The sequence below is a fragment of the Salmo salar genome, chromosome ssa15, assembly GCF_905237065.1.
Source record: "Salmo salar chromosome ssa15, Ssal_v3.1, whole genome shotgun sequence".
Lineage (NCBI taxonomy): Eukaryota > Metazoa > Chordata > Actinopteri > Salmoniformes > Salmonidae > Salmo > Salmo salar.
The window spans coordinates 93,067,150-93,090,655 of NC_059456.1; the positions used below are offsets into that span (position 1 = coordinate 93,067,150).

Genomic DNA, 23,506 nt, shown 5'->3' on the forward strand with positions numbered 1-23,506 from the left:
AGTGAGGACACGAAGTTACCAGTAGCTCTCTTGCTATTGTAACTAATCACTCTCCCTTTATAATTCAGAAAGCCCAGTTTATTCAGTCCATCCACTGACTTTAATGTCCTACACTCTAGAAAAAATAGTTCCCAAAGGGTTCTTCGGCTGTCTCCATGGGATAACTTCTTTTGGTTCCAGGTAGAAAGAACCCATTTGGGTTCCATGTAGAACCATCTATGGAAAGGGTTCTACATGGAAACCAAAAAGGGTTCTTCATATAGCTCAATACTCTGACACTTGCCTGTTACCAGGGGCTGAAACGTAGGTAAATGTTATATTATGCTACACTAATGTTTATCAATGCTTTATAAGTAATTGCAGTAGGCCTATAATTACCTAAATTATGAATAATCCCATGATGGAAAATAAATAACATTTTGGCAACCTATTGTCAGCTTCAAGTGCTTATAATGTTTATAATATTGCAGAAGCACACAGGACAGACACATCTGCTCCTGTGGTGGAGAACCGACAGACGCGAGAGTAGATTTACGGATTTATGACGCGTCCTCCTCTCCTCTGGTCAACGTGAGAGTGAGCAGCCCTACTCCCCCTATCCCTGGAACATGGTGACGTGAACCCTGTTTCAACTCAGCGCCTTTATGCAGCTGCCATGGCTGCCATTTAAACAGACTAGCTCACCCCTATCACAATACTCTGGACATGGCCCTTTTGTCTTACAAGACACTCATCTAAGACGAGGAAATGTTGCTATAACCATAATCCATTACTAACATAAATCTCAAAATAGGCACAGATGAGTTATCACCACAATGATCATTACAACTGTTGATTTATTTGGGGGATTTATGGATGAATGTGACTTCGTTACATGCTTTCTACTTCTTTTAACTATTTAATACAAGTTTGTTTTCGTTTTTCTGTCAGCCGAGAGAGAGAGAGAGAGAGAGAGAGAGAGAGAATGCCTTGCCAAAGGCCTGCCATAAATCAACCTTCTAGAGTGGAATGTTCGCCTGTATTTCCTGGAATCACATGGAGAGAAAAATTCTAAATATTCTCTAAATACTTTGAAGAGACAAGATTCACAATGGCTTATCTTTTGCAGTAATGTTATCAAATCATTATATTTAAGAAATCAATATCACTATAGGCTACATTTGTATAAATGTAACGTATTCTTTATTTACTTTTGGGGAATTAATCACACCAATTGAAATACATGACATGAAGTTAGACAATTAAACAAATAAATAATAAACGAACGTAAACAATTTCTGAAAAGACGGATCTTAGCCTGGAGCTAGTTACAAAGTAAATAAAACATTTCATTTGAGCTAGTGCGTAATTCCTTTAAATGTAAACCCACATAATTATTTACATTTTCTACGTTCAAATTAGTTTTCTTAGTAATCACATTCAAATGTAGATTTGATAGAAAGCTGAAACTCGTTATCAAGTTTTCAAATCAAGTTGAGTAGACATTAGGTTGCAGCTGGTGTATGATGGGACAGCTTGCATTTCTAAGTCCCGAGAGAATGTCTGTTAAAAACACTTTCTCCATCATTGCTGTGCAGTATCAATAATATTTTCTTTCAATTGACCGTGTCTTTTCGCATTGTGTCACAAAGTACAATGACTCAATTCAATTATAGTCAGAAGTTAAACAATAACGTGTTTTATGCTGATTGTGTTTACTAAAATAATATTGGACATCGTGAAAATAAACGTCGTCACCTACTGTAACTTCCAGGCATCTTCAGGCCATGAGGTCAGTGGCGAGGTGGCTAAATAAATGCCGTTGACTGCATGCTCAGAAGAAGCCCCTCAGAGGAACTTGTAACCGTATATCCCTGCCCTTAATGTCAAATTCCGGATGCAAGATGTAGCTAGGTTTAGCTTTAAATTCGTGAGCTATACACAATCTACAGAGGTCCAAGTTTAGGCTACACTATTCATTTTTTTTAATAACGAATAGGCCTATACGTGTAAGAACTCCAATATGCGATACACAGATAAAGAAAAATAGTTGAATGTTAGCTTGAAAGGGTTGTACGAATACTACAGGCCATTGAAAAGTAAGTTAACTGGAAATGAGTTTCTACAGGTTCTACAGGGGTTCTACAGGTTCTACAGGGGTTCTACAGCTTCTACAGCGGTTCTACAGCTTCTACAGGGGTTCTACAGCTTCTACAGGGTTTCATAAAAGTGCACCGAAAGCCAAATTATATAAAATCCTATAAAATGTGGTATGCATCCTATAAAATATCGCGTGATATTTTGTGTTAATTGCTTACAGAAACATTTTGTAGGCCCATATGCTAAACACATTATTTGTGCCATATAGACTGCAGTAGGTTTAATATCTCGTTGGGAGCAATTCAAAGCATTATCTAAATATGGTTCATTCTATTCGGGAAAAAACACTATTTTGTGTTTCATAATTCTAAAAAGTCCATTTGAATGTCAATCCTCTAAATACAGTTCATAATATATATTTTACCTTTATTTAACTAGGCAAGTCAGTTAAGAACAAATTCGTATTTTCAATGACGGCCAGTGGTTACCTGCCTTGTTCAGGGACAGAACACAGATGTTTAACTTGTCAGCTCGGGGATTCGATCTTGCAACCTTTCGGTTACTAGTCCAACGCTCTAACCACTAGGCTACCTGCCGCCTCACTAATATAGTGATTACGAGTCACTATGTAGTCTGTTACCTACACAAATACATACTGTAACATATCATAGTCATAAATGTCTATATGGAGATGAATCTGAGAGAAAGTCAAATGTTCAAACTGTAAGAGGGGAAGACTTCCTAATACAGTTCTATGAAACACACCTGCCATGTAATATATTGCATGGAGACTCCCGGCAGCATGTCCAATGAGCATCTCTGATGCTGACATATGGTGAGAGAGAATTAAGTCAAGATATTCGTAGGCCCACTTTGACCATGGATCAGAAACTCACCTTCAATCAACTGCAAAGATAGGTTTTTGCTACATGAGGTACAAAAGTTTGTAATAAAATACACAATATGCCTACAAATGATAGCAACCGCATATGGATAAAAAATATATATATGTTAAAAAATGTGTTTTTATTTATTTAAGAACTGGTTATGTTATTGTAAGAATCAAAGGCATGTCCAGGAACAGAATTGCATTTGAAATGGTAAATGTAGGTAGGTTTAAGCCTATACTACGCCGGAAAGTGCATATATACATAGGTGTAGGTTTACTAATCCATCATTTAATCCTATTGAAATTCAATTACTATCCTCGAACATGTACTCGCGAGATTACATTGAAGCTATGGACATCAAAACTATTTTTGTTATGTACATAATTCTGATATAAAAAGGTAATAATGCATTCGACATGAGTAACACTCACATGCAGACGGATCATAAGCTCCGAAGTAACCGCTTGGAAGTCCCTCAAATTTGTAGGATGTCCTACAAAGGGTCTAGGTCCTACAGGGCGCACAATGGAAGAGAAGTGACCGACAGTTCACCGCACTCTCGGGTCACCACTGAGAGCAACAAAAGAGCAACACATTCAGAGGTGCCTTTCTACCGGCCCCTCAAGTAGAAAAACACACAAAGAAAGTCCAGAGCCCTGACGAGGCCACGCAAGGACCGGGGACGACCTACCAGGGCACACACAGAAGGTACAAGTATAGAGACCCAGTCAGATCACCGGGGGTTGCAAAGGTCGGCCATCCCGGCTGAAACGGACCTAATGGGACAGAAAATGTGCCCTCCGACTGAACTCGGCCTTCTCGCGGTTGATCCCAAACTTCAGTAAAGTACCTTTTCAGCCTCGCTACATGGAGGCGACAGGATCTAGAAAGAGATTGGAGGGATGGTGAGACTTTGGTGAAGCTACACATTCATTTATATCAATTGTCCAGGCAGCTATATAAAGGCTACCGGAATTCTGCATGTTTTAGGGATTTACAGGCGTTCAAACTGCCATTCCAAAGTCATGTCTAAGTCACGGTGTTAAGTTTCCTTTTTGGCCCTGATAGTTTTATTTCGTAAAATTACTAGTTAGCGATTTGGGTTTATTTCTGAGAGAGGCTGTTGCCAAATTAATATATTCAGGCCCAAATAATTCTTTACTCTGCGGCGCTAAGATTGATGGTTTAGAATACCTCTCCCCTTTGTGCTCTTTGCCCCCCCACCTAGCAAGCCGTTTTAACATTTCTATTCAAGTCACACAGTTTAAATAATCTATCAAACTATTGCGCTCTTTTCAAACATTGCATGTTTTTGCACAACATTTTGAGCAGAATAAGAAAAACAATGAAATTCGTTTAGGAGAACTGTTAATTGGACGTCCTGTTTCGTGGCTAGGGCCTACATAAGATCAAAGGCGCAATATGACTATGCTATGTATTATTACAGTTGCATGGTGACAACACGTCCACAACATTGCCATAGGCCTATAGAACCCCCCCCCACGATGCTTGAGCAGTATAGGCTATACTTACCAAGAGCAGAGGTGACGATGACGTTGCCTCAAGCGCCACTTTTTAAAAGCATATTCTTCACTTTGACGGGGGAGGTATCAGGGCGCAACAAACATAGACTATTATACGAATGACAATTTGGTAAACATCTCAAACTTACAACTAACATTCCATTGTATATAGGGTCCAAATGATTGCATATTGAGAAGGCCTACGTGCATGCATATAAAACACTATTATCCAAACTATTGTTTTATACAAGGTCATCTTCATCATCTGGATGCATATTTTTAAGAGCCAACAGGTCTTGCTGGTAGATATAATCCGAATACAATATTTTGGAGGCTATATTCTCATGTATAGTCCACGATATAGTCCTTCAAGGCCTTAGACCTTCCAGAATCAACCTGCAATTGGGGCAAAACAATAAATAAATAGGAACCCATATACCATCAACACAACTGATTATCTGTCATATTTTGGCAATATGAAATTGATTTCCGAAAGGTATGTGCAGAGCTATATGTTCAGTAATGAGCAGGAAGCAGGGCTCCAGCCAGTCACTATAATCTGAGGTGGCATGGTTGAGGGCCTGGTTGAATGGCTTGCCAAGTTAATTGAATGTCCTTGAGACTAATGAGCTACATGGAGGATAATATGATGCATGCAGCCAGGCTATAACCCTTTATTTGGAGTAGAATTATGGATTATTATTGGATTAGGGGGGAATATGAACGGTGGATCTGTATACGCGTGCCTACCTCGAGAACGATTCTAAAGGAACATTTGAAATCGTCAGTATCATGTTTTGCATAGGCTAAACAATTTAAAACTAAACATTGCCAAACAAATAATGCATTGTTAGGCTGAACCATCAATAAAGAACTTGGTAAATTGTGACTATACTATTTTTATATAACGGCCACCACATCAATAGCCACAGTCACCAAAACAATAGGCACTCTGTTGGCCATGAATGAATCGACCCATACGTGCATAAAACTAGTACACTCACTGTTTTATTGACCAATATGATTATCACAAATACACTAAACTCTGTGTATTGCATTTCACAATAATCTGCTAAACACACCACAAACTAGATTGTAATTAAAAATCCTGTCTTTGAAAGCAAGGAGCTAATTCACCTTGTTATAATCCTAAACATATGCGTTCAAGATCAATGTTCCATCGGTACGTTCCAGCATTTTTACCAAAAATAACTATGATTGCCTAATAATGATATTCTTCCAGTGTTGAGCTTGAAATAAATAGATTGTGCATTTCAACTTGGGCCGTAGGGCAAACAAATGGCTCACAATAACATTTAGATAAAATGTACATTATTTTCCTTCATTCAAAACATTTTTCTGATAAAAAAGCATCATCTTGATCCAGCATTAAATAACTTAAACCCTGTGTCACGTAAAAATAACCCATCAGTATTCGTATAAATCCATGCTATATAACATGCATTTTATATAACTTTGGATTTAAATGAAACCGCACAAATACCTACGAAAACAAAATATATAATATACTATAAATAATTAGTCATTCTCTATCCCCCTTCTTGAAGTGGTTTTCTCTTCGCCTTATAACCTTGTAATATCCTCGCCATCCTCTACTCCGGACAGTTCATCGGGAGTAATGCTACCAGTGGCCGAGGAAGTGGCGACAACGCCGGCTGATGAGGTTGTGTTGGACCCGGAGGATATGCCCGTGGTGGAGGATCTCACTTTGGTGTTAGGAAGCCTATGGTCTTTTTTCCACTTCATCCTGCGGTTCTGAAACCAAATCTTGATTTGTCGTTCGGAGAGAACCAAGGTATGGGCTATCTCGATGCGCCTCCGCCGAGTTAAATAGCGATTATAGTGGAATTCCTTCTCCAATTCTAAGACCTGCTGTCGAGTGTAAGCTGTCCTAGACCGCTTGGAATCCGGTCCATTGTAATTCGGGTTCGCTGTAAAGGGGGAGAAGAAAAGAGAGAGAGAGAGAGAGAGAGAGAGAGAGAGAGAGAGAGAGAGAAAGAAAGAAAGAAAGAAAGAAAGAAAGAAAGAAAGAAAGAAAGAAAGAAAGAAAGAAAGAAAGAAAGAAAGAAAGAAAGACAAGGAGGGAAGGAGGGAAGGAGGGAAGGAGGGAAAGAGGGAAGGGTAAACAATAGTGTCCTCAACTGAGACATATGATGGGCAGGGCAGAAGGAATGGCTAGATATGCTAGTTATGGTATTAGAAATCATAGAAATGGGAAGTTAAGAACTTGTCTATTTCTCCATAATGAGGGGACACTCATATCCAAGTATGCACTAAATTATTAATGCAAGATTCCAAATCGCAGTCTTTTTTCTGTTCATCTCTCCCCATCTTCTCTCCATCCCGCACATACATAACAGCAGAAGCCACATGGTGATACGGCTGCCCAGAGTATACCTCTGCTATAAAATTTATGGCGGGTGTAATTACCGACGCCGAGTCGTAAATCCGACTCAATTGTGCCATTTCAAAGGCTTCTCCCCTATCTTAGCAGGGGCTGGGATGGAGATGGGAGTCAAGAGGCACTGATAAAGGGAGGGAAAGGAAGAGAAAGGAGTAGGAGAGTGCAGAGAGAGAGAACAGACCATCACAGACAAGTTGCCTACCGGTGCTGACGTGAATTTTCTTCATCCATGGGTATACCACGGGCTGCTTGGAGGAGGCTGAGCTGTTTGGGTGCTCCGGTGTAGCTTGGTTGCAGGCGGAGGATGCAGCTGGTGGAGTGGAGGGGGACATGGGTAACTGTGGGGTCTCACATGAGGCTGGCTGCCCTTTCCCTGCAAGCAGGTGCGCAGAATGGGGTAGTCCATGTCCCCTTTGCGTGTCAGGTTCAGGGATGCTTGCACAATTATATTGGCGCTCTTGGTAGCTCGCCCGCGGAGGGTATAACTCCTGATGGTGATGCTGGTAGCCAGAGCCAGGGTTCCTGGCGCGGCTGTAATATTCGGGGCTGTGCTCGGGGATGTAGCTGTTTTGTGAATATTCCTCGCATGGAGGAAATTTCGGATCAATGTAGGTAGAGTCCATCAAATACGAGCTCATGATCATTAATTTCTGCAGTGGAAATTTATTTTTCTAGCTTTGTCGTTTTTCTGCTCCATATAGCCCTCCTACTTGCGAGCAGCCCTGTAAAGTTAGTTTTACCACGTGACCCCACGGCCCAATGGCAGAGTCAGAGCTAGTCCCCGGATAAGGAACCAAAGGTTTTGAAACATACCTTCGGTCGCCATTGTGTGCGTAATCTCTCTCTCTCTCTCTCTCTCTCTCTCTCTCTCTCTAAATTCAATTCAATTTCTCTCTCCTTCAATTCAATTTTAATTTCTCTCTCTCTCTCCCACTCCCTTGTTGTGTTACCAAGGCCATTGATATTGCAGCAAAAATTGCAACACAAACACTTCTTATGTGAATTACACAGTGTCGTTATTGTTCTATTATTATAATCATTTTTTCAGAGGTAGAAATAGCCTGTTAATAGTAATAATAATAACCAATAAGACAGTAGAATGACTAGGCCTGCCTAAATCACAGAAAGTTGGCCTGTGGCCCACTCTAAGAATATTCTGATGCTGCCTTCTCAAATATAAAATAATCCAACACGAAATGTTGGCCAAATCCTAAATCGATTTTTTTTTAAAAACAAGCGTAAAATTCGCTTTCACATAGCAGTTCGAATTATGCATTTTTTTTTAAACTAGCTTGGCTCATATTGAGCTTGGCTCATATGAGAAGAATGTGGACACCAAATGGGCACCGTATCAGTGAAGTAACCACACAATAAGTATTTTGCTTTGCATTTGAGAACTTTCAAAACTGTGGCAATACTTTACTTCGTAAATATTCTGAAAGACTTTTCAAACATAGCATTCCAAATACTTTTCAAATGCATTAATACTTGTCAAATGCATTAATACTTTTCAAATGAACTAATACTTTTCAAATGCATTCATAGTTGTCAAATAGGCCTACTTTGCTATCTTGTGCAATGGACACAAGGGAAGGCAAATATTCTTTAACGATGGTATATCTCTAATGTTTATATCACTGTCATTATTGGATATTGCATTGAGGTCTCTGTCTCTCTCTTCATGTTTAGAGACGTATGCATTTGAATACAAATCTTTATAAGGCTGCAATGTTGATGAAAACAGCTTTACGTGCCATGAAAGGACTCGTAGGGCCGTTTTGTCCAATCGTAAGTTTATCTCCATCAAAACTAGTGGTTGTCTAAGTGCACGTGTACGGTTATTCATTTGATGTTAGACCTAGATGGGGGAGTAAGTCCATTACAAACTCTATCCACTGTTGTGTTCAGCACAGTAAATCATTGCAGATAAGCTGTCAATGATGTCTGGTAAACTATCCGTTGCCACAGACGCGTTACAGGTACTATTATACTGTCATTAACTGCTGGCTAAGTTTGTCAGTGGCTGTCATTCCATGCCTTCAATTATGCACGACACCACAAACCACAGGACAGTAGACCTACATAATCAATGGGACCTTTGTGAGTCAATGGAGTTAATAATGATCATATTCAATATTGAAATAAAATAAATATATTATACATGCAGGGCCTAGTACATACTAGGGATGGATTATAATACGATTATATTAACACGGGTTATAATACGTCTTATATGAGCAGGTGAAAATGACATAACAGGGAAGATGTTTATGGTTTGTTTATGTGTAGACCGCGCCCGCCATTTCAATTACTTTTGGCAGCGATGTTTGAGGCGTTTTATAGGGCTATAAAACGCAGTAAATCAGTCCGCTTTAAACGATGGCTGGTTTTTAACATGTTTACTGGTACGGGCCGACTACTCGTAGTAGCCCTTTGCTTCCAGATAGCCTACTGTACCCAATATAGACCTATGGACGTCCTGACAATGCCTAGGCTACTTATGTGGAGGTTGAACAGATACTGTGTATGCTGCACACAGACTTCTTCTGAGATGTCTGCTATTCGTGCCCTATTATTCCAGCTAACACTGCATGCAGCTATAACCTACTGGATAGAGGCGAGGGTTGACCAGGCGATTATCTTGACATACGTGGGATTTCAGTAGCCCATGTATTCCTGTAGAGACGTACTTGCGATTGTTATCTATTAACACAAATTCGGTTCTACAGGGTACATATAGACAACTAATGAGTCTTTTCCATTGCAGCCTGAGAAGAAGAGCTCCAACTGGAAGAATTCGGTTAGGTGAAAACCTCTCTCTCTCTCCCTCTATCGCTCTCACACACGTACACGTACAAGCACACACACACGAATAGAGTCTCCTGCCTAATATGTTTTTCTCTATCAGATTCAATCAAAACCCTGCCTTTGAGGTAACTTCTCTAAACTATGATTATTCAGGCAAAACACGTGCACTTCGGGTAAAAAGCGAGCGACCGCGTGACAGCACAGATGAAATATACGTTTATTTTGTCCCCAACGATTTCTTGTGCTCGCCTGCCTCGCCATTACCATACTGACCGCTCCGTAACCTCTCTTCCTGCCACTCTAGAAGTTAATGAGAAGACTGAGATGAAAAATGTTATATCTTGCATGGTGGGAGTGTGACATGTTTCAATAATCCAGAGGGGCAAACATAGGTTACTGAAATCGTGAATATATTTAATATATAGAGTCTTGAAATAGAATCCAATACAATGTTTTATTTTTAAGTAATCAAAACAATAACATGTTTACGTAACTTGATAAAATGGTATACCTAGAATAGAATAGAAAATAATCGAAAAGGTGTAGGTAGGCCTACACAAGACGTCAGCTACCTTGTAACCATGAGACCAGAGAAGAAGAAAACATACTCAAAATGTAAAGGACACTTTCGTTCTCATCTTACGTTAGCATCTGCAAATCTCCGCATATTATTATAATTTTTGCACACACCCTCCCACCCGCCCAAGCCTTCACAGGCCCCGTGCACGCCCCCAGCTCCCCTCTCACCCCATCTCCAGTGTTGTGGACGCATTTTAATATTCCTTAGACAGCCTGACCTGCGTTTCAACCCTCGCGTTTGACTACTTCCAATAGTTCACTGCCAAGGATTATTGATGGGCGAAAATAAATAAATAATTTCTCCCCACAAATGGCTTTCAGATCTCTCACCTCGTTCAATATCTAGTTATAATGTAGAACTACAGAAAAACGAGGGCCTTAGGCGAACTCATTTGATGTTCCATTTGTTCATGGAAAAAAATGGTTAACATTTGCTTTTCTGTTACATGAAAACCTTTCAGCATGTTCTCTTTCACACGCATAGGCTATGCATATCTGTAACACACGATATGAATGCAACACATATCTGTAGGCTACAATATTGATGTTAGGATGAGAAAAGATTCGTTGTTCTTTCACTGAATGGTGGTTTTTATTTTTATTTATTTAACCAGACAAGTCAGTTAATTAAGAACAAACTATTATTTACAATGACGGCCTACCCTGTCCAAACCCGGATGACGCTGGGCCAATTGTGCGAACCAGTTGCGCCACTCGCTGCGCCACTCGGGAGCCCAATAGAGTTTTTGAATAGATATCTTTCAGAATATTAGAATAAATTAACCACAGTGTGCATGGTGAGGCCAAACTGAGTAAAATGCAATGTTTAATAATAAACTCATTGCACAATGGAATTTGTGTGCACAGGTCTAGGCTTCGGTGAAACCAACTTCTTATTATGAGAGCAAATAGCTTCATAGCCATTATCAGGGAACACTGCCCTCTGTGTTGGCTGTGCGCACGGGAAAGGACAGGGCAAGTAGCCTATTTGTGTACAAAATAATAAACAACTTACTGATACATAAATGCTCCCCTTCATTCCGCCTCGGTCCTCGATTGTTGTCTGCAAAATGTAAAAAATATATCAAATTAGATGATCAGTGGGAAAACCAATAAAGTTAAAATGCTTAAAAGTATATATTATTCCCACCCCAAATTATTCGGAATGGTTTTAATAAAAGCTCTAAAATAGAATAGCCTATGATGCCATGAAAAACCACATACGGTATTGGTAATGGAGGGCCAGGATAGCCTGCAGTATTTTCGAATTTCATAAACCACAAAATGATCGTTATTAGAGAATTATCTGATAAATTAGCTAAATACTTGTTAATTTGTCATCGAAAATCAATTGACAAACATCAAGTCATACGACACAAATCCCCCATTTCTAACGACATCACTCTTTTCCCTGAAATTCCAAATGTATTTTGAAAATACAAACCACATTTAACTTTCCCCATTAAGGAACAATGTTCATGCCCTTGAATTTGGGGACCCTATTAGATTTTTTTATTCAATTCAGTCTGGTACAATCCAAGATGGCGTAGCAGTCAGACGTCTTTTGTCCTCGTCTTGTCGTGTCCCTGTATATATCTTTTTATATATTTTTCTTCGCATATCTTTTTTATATTTTTTCTAAACCTCAACTTCAAAACACTCTCCTTCATCCCACCTCACCCAATGTGGTGTGGATCTGTTTTTTCTAAAGTATTTCTATTCACCTCGAATCCGGAATCCCCCAACAGAAGCTAGCCAGCTCACCAGCTACTAGCTAGTAGTCAGCTAACCACTGCTAGCGGTCATCATCTAACCTTTAGCTCAGAAAGCTCTCACAGGTTTGTACAATGCGACTCAAACCAGAGTATACTGGACCTATTTTCTCTCCATATCCCCGGATTCATACCGCAAGCTCTGGACATTTTCACCTGGATCATCGCAGCTAGCTAGCTGCTATCCGAGTGTCTACTGGCTAACGTCGGTCCCGGAGCAAGCTCCAATTAGCCTGGAGCTAGCCCATGCTAGGCCCTTTCTCCCGGCTAGCTAAAGAGGCCCATCAGCCACTCCTGGGCTACAATACCCGGACCAATTCTACTGCCAGTACGGGGCACGGAACCCCGCCGATCCTGCATGACTACACTACGAAGTAATCTGCTCGAGGGGGTACTCAACTGGCCTCTACATCGCGACGTCCCCTGAATGCCCATCCGCTAGCCACGGCCTGCTAGCTGCTAGCTGCGGCCCACTAGCTGTCTAGAGCATATTGGACTGTTAGCTGTATAGATCCATCGGCCAATTTCTTGGGCCACTATACCTATTTTTCCAATTGGACTTGGACCCTTCTGCTACTCGGAACCCTACTAATCCATCACGACTGGTCTATCGACGTCACCGCACGTGGAGGCTAAAACAGACTTTCCTCCGTCAAGACGTCCCTCTAAGACCCTTCTGCTAGCTTGCTAGCCCCGGCCTGCTAGCTGTCTGAATCTCCAGCCAGCCCAACCACTCACTGGATCCCTATTGATCTCCCGGCTACGCATGCCTCTCCCTAATATCAATATGCCTTGTCCATTACTGTCCTGGTTAGTGAATATTGTCTTATTTCACTGTAGAGCCTCTAGCCCTGCTCAATATGCCTTAACCTACCATTTAGTTCCACCTCCCACATGTGCGGTGACATCACCAGGTTTAAACGTCTCTAGAGACAATGTCTCTCTCATCATTACTCAATGCCTAGATCTACCTCCAATGTTCTCACATCCTACCATACCTCTGTCTGTACATTATGCCTTGAATCTATGCTATCGTGCCCAGAAACCTGCTCCTTTACCTCTCTGTTCTGAACGCACTAGACGACCAGTCCTGATATCCTTTAGCCGTACCCTCATCCTACTCCTCCTCTGTTCCTCTGGTGATGTAGAGGTTAATTCAGGCCCTGCAGTGCCTAGCTCCACTCCTACTCCCCAGGTGCTCTCATTTGTTGACTTCTGTAACCATAAAAGCCTTGGTTTCATGCATGTTAACATTAGAAGCCTCCTACCTAAGTTTGTTTTATTCACTGCTTTAGCACACTCTGCCAACCCGGATGTCCTAGCCGTGTCTGAATCCTGGCTTAGGAAGTCCACCCAAAACCCTGACATTTCCATCCCTAACTATAACATTTTCCGACAAGACAGAACTGCCAAAGGGGGCGATGTTGCAATCTACTGCATAGATAGCCTGCAGAGTTCTGTCTTACTATCCAGGTCTGTACCCAAACAATTCGAACTTCTACTTTTAAAAATCCATCTTTCCAGCAACAAGTCTCTCACCGTTGCCATTTGCTATAGACCACCCTCTGCCCCCAGCTGTGCCCTGGACACCATATGTGAATTGATTGCCCCCCATCTATCTTCAGAGCTCGTGCTGCTAGGTGACCTAAACTGTGACATGCTTAACACCCCGGCCATCCTACAATCTAAACTTGATGCCGTCAATCTCACACAAATTACCAATGAACCCACCAGGTACAACCCCAAATCCGTAAACACGGGCACCCTCATAGATATCATCCTAACCAACTTGCCCTCCAAATACACCTCTGCTGTTTTCAACCAAGATCTCAGCGATCACTGCCTCATTGCCTGCATCCGTAATGGGTCTACGGTCAAACGACCACCCCTCATCACTGTCAAACGCTCCCTAAAACACTTCAGCGAGCAGGCTTTTCTAATCGACCTGGCCCGGGTATCCTGGAAAGATATTGATCTCATCCCGTCAGTAGAGGATGCCTGGTTATTCTTTAAAAGTGCCTTCCTCAACATCTTAAATAAGCATGCCCCATTCTAAAAATGTAGAACCAGGAACAGATATAGCCCTTGGTTCTCTCCAGACCTGACTGCCCTTGACCAGCACAAAAAACATCCTGTGGCGTTCTGCATTAGCATGGAACAGCCCCCGCGATATGCAACTTTTCAGGGAAGTTAGGAACAAATATACACAGGCAGTTAGGAAACCTAAGGCTAGCTTTTTCAAACAGAAATTTGCATCCTGTAGCAAGAACTCAAAAAGTTTCTGGGACACTGTAAAGTCCATGGAAAATAAGAGCACCTCCTCCCATCTGCCCACTGCACTGAGGCTAGGAAACACTGTCACAACCGATAAATCCACTATAATTGAGAATTTCAATAAGCATTTTTCTACGGCTGGCCATGCTTTCCACCTGGCTACCCCTACCCCGGTCAACAGCCCTCCACCCCCCACAGCAACTCGCCCAAGCCTCCCCCACTTCTCCTTCACCCAAATCCAGATAGCTGATGTTCTGAAAGTGCTGCAAAATCTGGACCCCTACAAATCAGCCGGGCTAGACAATCTGGACCTTCTCTTTCTAAAATGATCAGCCGAAATTGTTGCAACCCCTATTACTAGCCTGTTCAACCTCTCTTTCGTATCGTCTGAGATTCCCATAGATTGGAAAGCTGCCGAGGTCATCCCCCTCTTCAAAGGGGGAGACACTCTAGACCCAAACTGCTACAGACCTATATCTATTCTACCCTGCCTTTCTAAGGTCTTCGAAAGCCACATTAACAGACAGATTACTGACCATTTCGAATCCCATCGTACCTTCTCCGCTATGCAATCTGGTTTCAGAGCTGGTCATGCGTGCACCTCAACCCCGCTCAAGGTCCTAAACGATATCATAACCGCCATCGATAAGAGACATTACTGTGCAGCCGTATTCATCGACCTGGCTAAGGCTTTCGACTCTGTCAATCACAACATTCTTATTGGCAGACTCAACAGCCTTTGTTTCTCAAATGATTGCCTCGCCTGGTTCACCAAGTACTTCTCTGATAGAGTTCAGTGTGTCAAATTGGAGGGTCTGTTGTCCGGACCTCTGGCAGTCTCTATGGGGGTGCCACAGGGTTCAATTCTCGGGCCAACTCTCTTCTCTGTCTACATCAATGATGTCGCTCTTGCTGCTGGTGATTCTTTGATCCACCTCTACGCAGTCGACACCATTCTGTATACTTCTGGCCCTTCTTTGGACACTGTGTTAACAACCCTCCAGACGAGCTTCAATGCCATACAACTCTCCTTCCGTGGCCTCCAACTGCTCCTAAATACAAGTAAAACTAAATGCATGCTTTTCAACCGATCACTGCCCGCACCTGCTCGCCCGTCCAGCATCACTACTCTGGACGGCTCTGACTTAGAATATGTGGACAACTACAAATACTTAGGTGTCTGGTTAGACTGTAAACTCTCCTTCCAGACTCACATTAAACATCTCCAATCCAAAATTAAATCTAGAATCGGCTTCCTATTTCGCAACAAAGCATCCTTCACTCATGCTGCCAAACATACCCTCGTAAATCTGACCATCCTACCGATCCTCGACATTGGCGATGTCATTTACAAAATAGCCTCCAACACTCTACTCAACAAATTGGATGCAGTCTATCACAGTGCCATCCATTTTGTCACCAAAGCCCCATATACTACCCACCACTGCGACCTGTACGCTCTGTACGCTCACAGATCACTGCACCTGTAGATAATCCATCTGTAAATAGCCCATCCAATCTACCTCATCCCCATACTGTATTCATTTATTTATCTTGCTCCTTTGCACCCCAGTATCTCTACTTGCACATTCATCTTCTGCACATTTTACCATTCCAGTGTTTAATTGCTATATTGTAATTACTTCGCCACTATGGCCTATTTACCTTCCTTATCCTACCTCATTTGCACATGCTGTATATAGACTTTTCTACTGTATTATTGATTGTATGTTTTGTTTATTCCATGTGTAACTCTGTTGTTGTATGTGTCGAACTGCTTTGCTTTATCTTGGCCAGGTCGCAGTTGCAAATGAGAACTTGTTCTCAACTAGCCTACCTGGTTAAATAAAGGTGAAATAAAAATAAATGAATAAAAATGAGAACGGTAGCCCCTATCTGCAAAAGCAGGGTGTCTGCGGAAAGCTTCGTGTCTTGGCAATTGATCGGTGCCTTAAAATCTTTGGTGTGATTTACTGCCATATATGGGCATATGAATGTATAAGGGCAGGCCGAGCCGATTACCTAATTTCAAGATGGCTGCTACCTACATTCCTATTAACGTTGTGAAGCGTAAACAAAATAAACACGAAACACGTCGATACACACCGGAAGCCAGGACTCCACAGATCATGAGGATGTCTTATTTGTCTGCCTGTGACCTACCGTTATTGATCACCAACCCCGAGAGTCAAAATGTTATTTAACACAACGTTTTCACCAAACATCTTACAAGGTAAGCTTTGATTTGGTCTGTGTTTGAGCTATAGATACATGGGGAGGTATGAAATTAATCCTTAGGTTGGTAGGAACAAATCTAGCCTATTGCCAATGTTATCTGATGATGTATGACTTAATGGAAACATTGAATGTCCACAGAGTGACTATATCTTTGCGCATGAAAAATATGACGTTGCCTGCTTACGTGCGGTAGCCATCCATTACTCATGGGATTGGCTACTATGGCACGTTGACAGTCTTGTAACCAATGGGATATGCAGGTGACCTGGGTGGGACAAAGCAAGGCCTAGAACCTTTTATGCGTAATGCGAACTATCGCTATCTGGGTCAGAAACGAGAAGCATCGAGCACGTTACAATACATTGTAAACAGATTTCATCGCTTTAAGATGAAAGATGGCTTTCTCAAAGGGGGAAAAAGGTAAAAACGAAGAGTATCGAACAGGAAGCTAAAAAGAAGGCAGCTATGAATAAGTATACCGACATAGAAGCTTTGAATAAAATACTGGTCAGACTCGGATAAGGGAAGCGATTTGGATAAAGAGGATTTCGACTCGGCCGATGAGGTCTACCTTCTAGAAGGATTGGATCCACTTTTAGATCTGTTAGTACATTCTTTTCATGAATTTGTATAGCTAATTTACTATATGTATTTCGTTTTTTATAAGTTGTCTGCTTTTTGTGTTTACATAGGCCTATGTAACAAGTCATTTCAATGTTATATAATTCCAAAGTAGTTATTGTCTATTTTTCATATTAGTTCACTGTTTGCTGTTCCTTGTAACTTTGGAGAGGCCACTAAACTCTCATGGCCACTGTTTATTTGTGGTTCTCACCTTTGCCTTTGTGTGTGTGTGCGCTTCACACCTTCTATGTGAGTCACTGTACAGATAAAGTTTACGCTTGGTGTTTTTACTTTACAGTAATGTTGTTTTGTAAATTTAGTCAACTGTAATTCTGTGTGTCTTACAACAGTATATCTCTTTATTTTATTCACCACAGAGTGGAGGATGCAGATGATTTGGATGATGCCGTTTGGAAGCCACCCCTCCCGGTCAAGGTCTTCATCCCCCACTGCTACGTCTATCACCCATCTGATGGTTCTACATCCACTTTTCATAGACTTCTTGAAAAAGAAAATAGTGGCTTGTGGCACCATTCGTACTAACAGAATTGGTTTTCCCAAGACCAAGGTAAATGACATGACAAAGACAGTGGAGAGGGGGACCATACGTTGGATCAGGACTAACAAGTATCTTTTTGTAAAATGGAAGGACACTAGGGAAGTAACCATGCTCACCACACAGCATAAGGCATGCAATAACAACCATGTCTCAAGGAGGGTGAAAAAAGAAAAACGTCTCAATTCCTGTTTCTGTGAAGGACTACAAGGTCAGCATTGGGGGTGTCGACCTATCTGATGCTCTGCTAGGCTACTACCAGGTCCTCCACAAGACCAGGAAGAGGTATTAGACTTTTTTTACCATTTTGTGGGCCTTGCTACAGTAAATTATGTCATTTTGTTCAAGCAGATGGCCAAAGCAGAAGGTCAAGCCCCTCTCTCCCAGTTGCCTTCCGAGAGCAGCTGGTGTTGGAAATGGCTGAATTGGGGGACCAAAGCAACCTCACAACCATCACAAGACACCCCACTCAAGGTGAGCGTAGCGTAGCTATCCAAAAACATGCCAAAAGACAAAATGAAGAACTGCAAGCATTGCGCAAAACACAGGGGGGAAATGCCAGATCTTCTGTCCGAAATGCCAGTTCGCTTTTTTTCCTGGCAAAGAGGGACTGCTTCAAAGACTATGATGACATGCACAAGCTACGGTGAAAGTGAAACCTAATCATCTACACATGGGATGTAAAACGAACACAAATTCCATTTGTAAATAGTTAAGCTTATTTCTAGTTTTGCACCTTTTTTAGTGAAGGACACGTGTGTTACCAAGTTTGTGTTTGATAAGACATTTTATAATTTTTGACATACAGTACCAGTCAAGTTTGGACACACCTACTAATTCCAGGGTTTTTATTTATTTTTACTATTTTCTACATTGTAGAATAATAGTGAAGACATCAACACATTGAAATAGCACATATGGAATCATGTACTAACCAAAAAAAGTGTAACAGTCTTGAAGGAGTTCCCCCATATGCTGAGCACTTGTTGGCTGCTTTTCCTTCACTCTGCAGTCCAACTCATCCCAAACCATCTCAATTGGGTTGAGGTCAGGTGATTGTGGAGGCCAGGTCATCTGATGCAGCACTCCATCTCTCTCCTTGGTCAAATAGCCCTTACATACCCTGGAGGTGTGTTTTGGGTCATTGTCCTGTTGAAAAACAAATTATAGTCCCACTAAGCCCAAACCAGATGGGCTGGCTAGCACTGCAGAATGCTGTGGTAACCATGCTGGTTAAGTGTGCCTTGAATTCTAAATAAATCACTGACAGTGTCACCAGCAAAGCACCCCCACACCATCACACCTCCTCCTCCATGCTTCACGGTGGGAACAACACATGTGGAGATCATCCGTTTACCTATACTGCATCTCACAAAGACACAGCGGTTGGAACAAAAATCTCAAATGTGGACTCATCAGACCAAAGGACAGATTTCCACTGGTCTAATGTCCATTGCTTGTGTTTCTTGGCCCAAGAAAGTTTCTTCTTCTTATTGGTGTGCTTTTAGTAGTGATTTCTTTGCAGCAATTTGACCACGAAGGCCTGATTCACGCTGTCTCCTCTGAACAGTTGATGTTAAAATAAAAAAATAAGGGGGATACCTAGTCAGTTGTACAACAATGCATTCAACTGAAATGTGTCTTCCGCATTTAACCCAAGCCCTCAGAATCAGAGAGAGCACCCGGTGTGTCTGTTACTTGAACTCAGTAAAGCATTTATTTGGGCTGCAATCTGAGGTGCGATTAACTAATGAACTAATCCTCTGCAGCAGAGGTAACTCTGGGTCTTCCTTTCCTATGGTGGTCCTCATGAGAGCCAGTTTCATTATAGTGCTTTATGTTTTTATCATGTTACTACATGATTCCATATGTGTTAGTTCATAGTTGTGATGTCTTCACTATTATTCTACAATGTAGAAAATAGTAAAAATAAAGAAAAACCCTTGAATGAGTAGGTGTGTCCAAACTTTTGACTGGTACTGTACATCTGTTGCTTTTCTATTGGTTTTGTAAACAGGTTATTTCTATGTGGGACCAATACATTGGATTATTATTTTTTATATTTACTTTTTTTTTATTTATGCCTAGGTTAAACGTTCCTGCACTTTGGAGAGGTTTAAAAAACACTTGGATATCCCCTGTATGTCCCCAGACACCACCACATTGTTTGAGAGAGGTTGGTGTTGTAGAAATCTAGTTTTTATAGTGAACAATAACTTTTAGGTTCATCCAGTGTGCAATTACCACATTCGGACACTTTGGAGAGGTTGAAAGGACATGCTTGAATGTACCCTGGATACCCCGTAACACCACCACAATGTTTGAGTAGGGTTGATATGGTAGAAATTATATTTTTTATACTGAACAAATAGCATTTAGAGATTGCAAATATGTAATAGCACTGAAATGATCTAATTTACAGACATGCCACTTTGGAGAGGGTTAGGGACACTTGTAAATGTCCCGTGACCACACCTGACACCACTTACTAAAACATCTGCCCATTTCTAGTTGTTAGGTCTATCAATCCCTTTTCTAGTTGTTAGGTCTATCAATCCCTTTTCTAGTTGTTAGGTCTATCAATCCCTTTTCTAGTTGTTAGGTCTATCAATCCCTTTTCTAGTTGTTAGGTCTATCAATCCCTTTTCTAGTTGTTAGGTCTATCAATCCCTTTTCTAGTTGTTAGGTCTATCAATCCCTTTTCTAGTTGTTAGGTCTATCAAGCCCATTTAGTTTCCTGATATTGTTCACATGTTGTGGAAGCCATCTGATGTGTTTCCAGCTCTGGGCATCAATAATTCACTCATAGAATACTTGATGAATGAAAAAAGGAAACCGCACACTGTTCTTGATAGTATCACTGATATTTAATAAGCTTACGTATCGGCCTAACGGCCTTCGTCAGAGCTACTCATAGAATACTTAAAAAATAAATAAACAACGGTTATTTTGTGTGTGTTTGATCTTGTGTATTCTGAACTACGTAACTCCTACCTATCTCCCAGATGTCTTCTTCAGTTTTTGCATGTCAGAATCATGTAATTACACATGAATAGCAGTTACTTTTGGGTATGTCTATTTAGGCGGGAAACAACATTAAAGAGGTTAACCCCCAGCAACAACTGCTCCCCGGGTGCTGATGTCATAGATGTCGATTAAGTCAGCCCCCCACACCTCTCTGACTCAGAGGGTGGGGTTAAATGCAGAAGACACATTTCAGTTGAATGCATTCAGTTGTACAACTGACTAGGTATCCCTTTCCTTCCCTATTGTTTTTTGCAATCTCATCTCATAAATAAATTGAATTTCATAAAGGGAAATTAATATCATCTGAATATATTACAATAAAATAAACCATTCAGTCTACAAACAAATGCATAAACATAAAATGCATAATAGAGTTTTCTGTTCATCTAAAACATATGTTTGGGCTTCTGGAGGTTGGTCCCTCTACCAACAATTAGGCAATGTTCTCATTGCCAGGTAACTCTCACATGATCTATTCTAGACTAGACAGTGGCTTTCTTATTGGAAAGAGTTTCTTTTTTGTGAAGAAGGATGGAGGTTTACGCCCGTGCATTGACTATAGAGGTCTCAATCAAATCACGGTGACGTACAGTTACCCGCTACCTCTTATCGCCACAGCGATTGAGTCAATGCATGGGGCGCGCTTCTTCACCAAACTGGATCTCAGGAGTGCGTATAACCTGGTGCGTATCCGGGAGGGAGACGAGTGGAAGACAGCGTTCACTACCACCACAGGGCATTCTGAGTACCTGGTCATGCCGTACGGGTTGATGAATGCTCCATCAGTTTTCCAATCCTTTGTAGACAAGATTTTCAGGGACCTGCACGGGCAGGGTGTAGTGGTGTATATCAATGACATTCTGATTTACTCCGCTACACGCTCCGAGCATGTGTCCTTGGTGCACAAGGTACTTGGACGACTGTTGGAGCATGACCTGTACGTCAAGGCTGAGAAATGCCTGTTCTTTCAGCAGGCCGTCTCCTTCCTACGGTATCGCATTTCCACATCAGGGGTGGAGATGGAGAGTGACCGCATTGCAGCCGTGCGTAATTGGCCGACTCCCACCACGGTAAAGGAGGTGCAGCGATTTTTAGGGTTCGCCAATTACTACCGGAGATTTATCCGGGGTTTTGGCCAGGTTGCTGCACCCATTACCTCACTGCTGAAGGGGGGGTCCTGTAAGGTTGCGGTGGTCGGCTGAGGCGGACAGGGCTTTTGGGCAACTAAGAGCTCTGTTTACTTCGGCACCAGTGCTGGCCCATCCGGATCCCTCTTTGGCATTCATAGTGGAGGTGGACGCGTCCGAGGCTGGGATAGGAGCCATGGTCTCACAGCGCTCGGGCACGCCACCGAAACTCTGCCCCTGTGCTTTCTTCTCGAAGAAGCTCAGCCCAGCGGAGCGTAACTATGATGTGGGGGACCGGGAGTTGTTGGCTGTGCTTAAAGCGTTGAAAGCGTGGAGACATTGGCTTGAGGGGGCTAAACACCCTTTTCTCATCTGGACTGACCACCGCAACCTGGAGTACATCCGGGCAGCGAGGAGACTGAATCCACGTCAGGCAAGGTGGGCCATGTTCTTTACCCGTTTTGTGTTTACCCTATCCTACAGACCAGGTTCCCAGAATAAGAAGGCAGACGCACTGTCCCGGCTGTATGACACAGAGGAGCGGCCCATGGATCAGACTCCCATTCTCCCGGCCTCCTGCCTGGTAGCGCCGGTCGTGTGGGATCTGGACGCGGACATTGAGCAGGCGTTGCGTACAGAGCCCGCTCCCCTCCAGTGTCCCGTTGGGCGTAAGTACGTTCTGTCTGCTGTCCGTGACCAGTTGATCTCTTGGGCCCACACATCTCCCTCCTCTGGTCATCCAGGGATCGGTTGGACGGTGTGCTGTCTGACTGGGAAGTACTGGTGGCCCACTTTGGCTAAGGACGTGAGGGTTTATGTCTCCTCCTGCTCGGTGTGTGCCCAGTGTAAGGCTCCGAGACACCTGCCCAGAGGTAAGTTACATCCCTTACCCGTTCCACAACAACCTTGGTCACATCAGTCAGTGGATTTCCTAACGGATTTTCCTCCCTCACAGGGAAATACCACTATCCTGGTTGTTGTGGATCGCTTTTCTAAGTCCTGTCGTCTCCTCCCTCTGCCTGGTCTCCCTACGGCCCTACAGACTGCGGAGGCTCTGTTTACACACGTCTTCCGGCACTACAGGGTGCCTGAGGATATAGTGTCTGATCGGGGTCCCCAGTTCACGTCGAGAGTTTGGAAGGCGTTCATGGAACGTCTGGGGGTCTCGATTAGCCTTACCTCAGGTTTTCACCCCGAGAGTAACGGGCAGGTAGAGAAAGTCAACCAGGATGTGGGCAGGTTTCTGCGGTCCTATTGCCAGGACCAGTCTGGGGAGTGGGCAGCGTTTGTGCCCTGGGCCGAGATGGCACAGAACTCGCTTCGCCACTCCTCCACTAACCTCTCCCCCTTTCAGTGAGTATTGGGGTACCAGCCAGTTCTGGCACCATGGCATCAGGTTCAGACCGAGACTCCTGCGGTGGACAACTGGTTTAGGCGCATTGAGGAGACATGGGAGGCTGTCCGTGTCCATCTCCAGTGAGCCGTGCGTCGCCAGAAAGCCAGCGCGGACCGTCACCGCAGTGAGACCCTGGTGTTCGCACCAGGGGACCGGGTCTGGCTCTCGACCCGTAACCTGCCCCTCCG

At 42.6% G+C, this 23,506-nt stretch overlaps 2 protein-coding genes across 14 annotated transcripts in view; one reads left to right on the top strand and one right to left on the bottom strand.

The window, feature by feature from the left end:
• The window catches only part of hoxc4ab (homeobox protein HoxC4ab), a 103,057-nt gene that overhangs the window by 21,328 nt on the left and 58,223 nt on the right, over positions 1–23,506 (bottom strand). For 9 of the 12 annotated variants that reach the window (XR_006759071.1, XR_006759070.1, XM_045695192.1 and 6 more), the window contains one exon: positions 11,320–11,367. The exons of 1 other annotated variant lie outside the window; for it this stretch is intronic. Coding sequence is in view for 2 of the 11 variants with exons in the window: in XM_045695198.1 (XP_045551154.1) it covers positions 6,077–6,444; positions 7,120–7,561 (810 nt within the window). In the remaining 9 variants the exon portion in view is untranslated. 12 annotated transcript variants of the gene reach the window in all.
• Positions 16,425–18,676, top strand: LOC106572581 (uncharacterized). Of its 2 annotated transcripts, XM_014146891.2 has the most exons (3): positions 16,425–16,583; positions 17,590–17,979; positions 18,120–18,676. In XM_014146891.2, the coding sequence occupies exons 1-3, from the start codon at positions 16,544–16,546 to the stop codon at positions 18,416–18,418; spliced, it is 729 nt and encodes a 242-aa protein (XP_014002366.1). In that variant the 5' UTR covers positions 16,425–16,543; the 3' UTR covers positions 18,419–18,676. The 2 variants fall into 2 exon arrangements, 1 of the variants encoding a protein (XP_014002366.1); XR_001321151.2 differs by lacking the exon at positions 16,425–16,583 and adding an exon at positions 16,854–17,191 and having other exon boundaries at positions 17,590–18,676.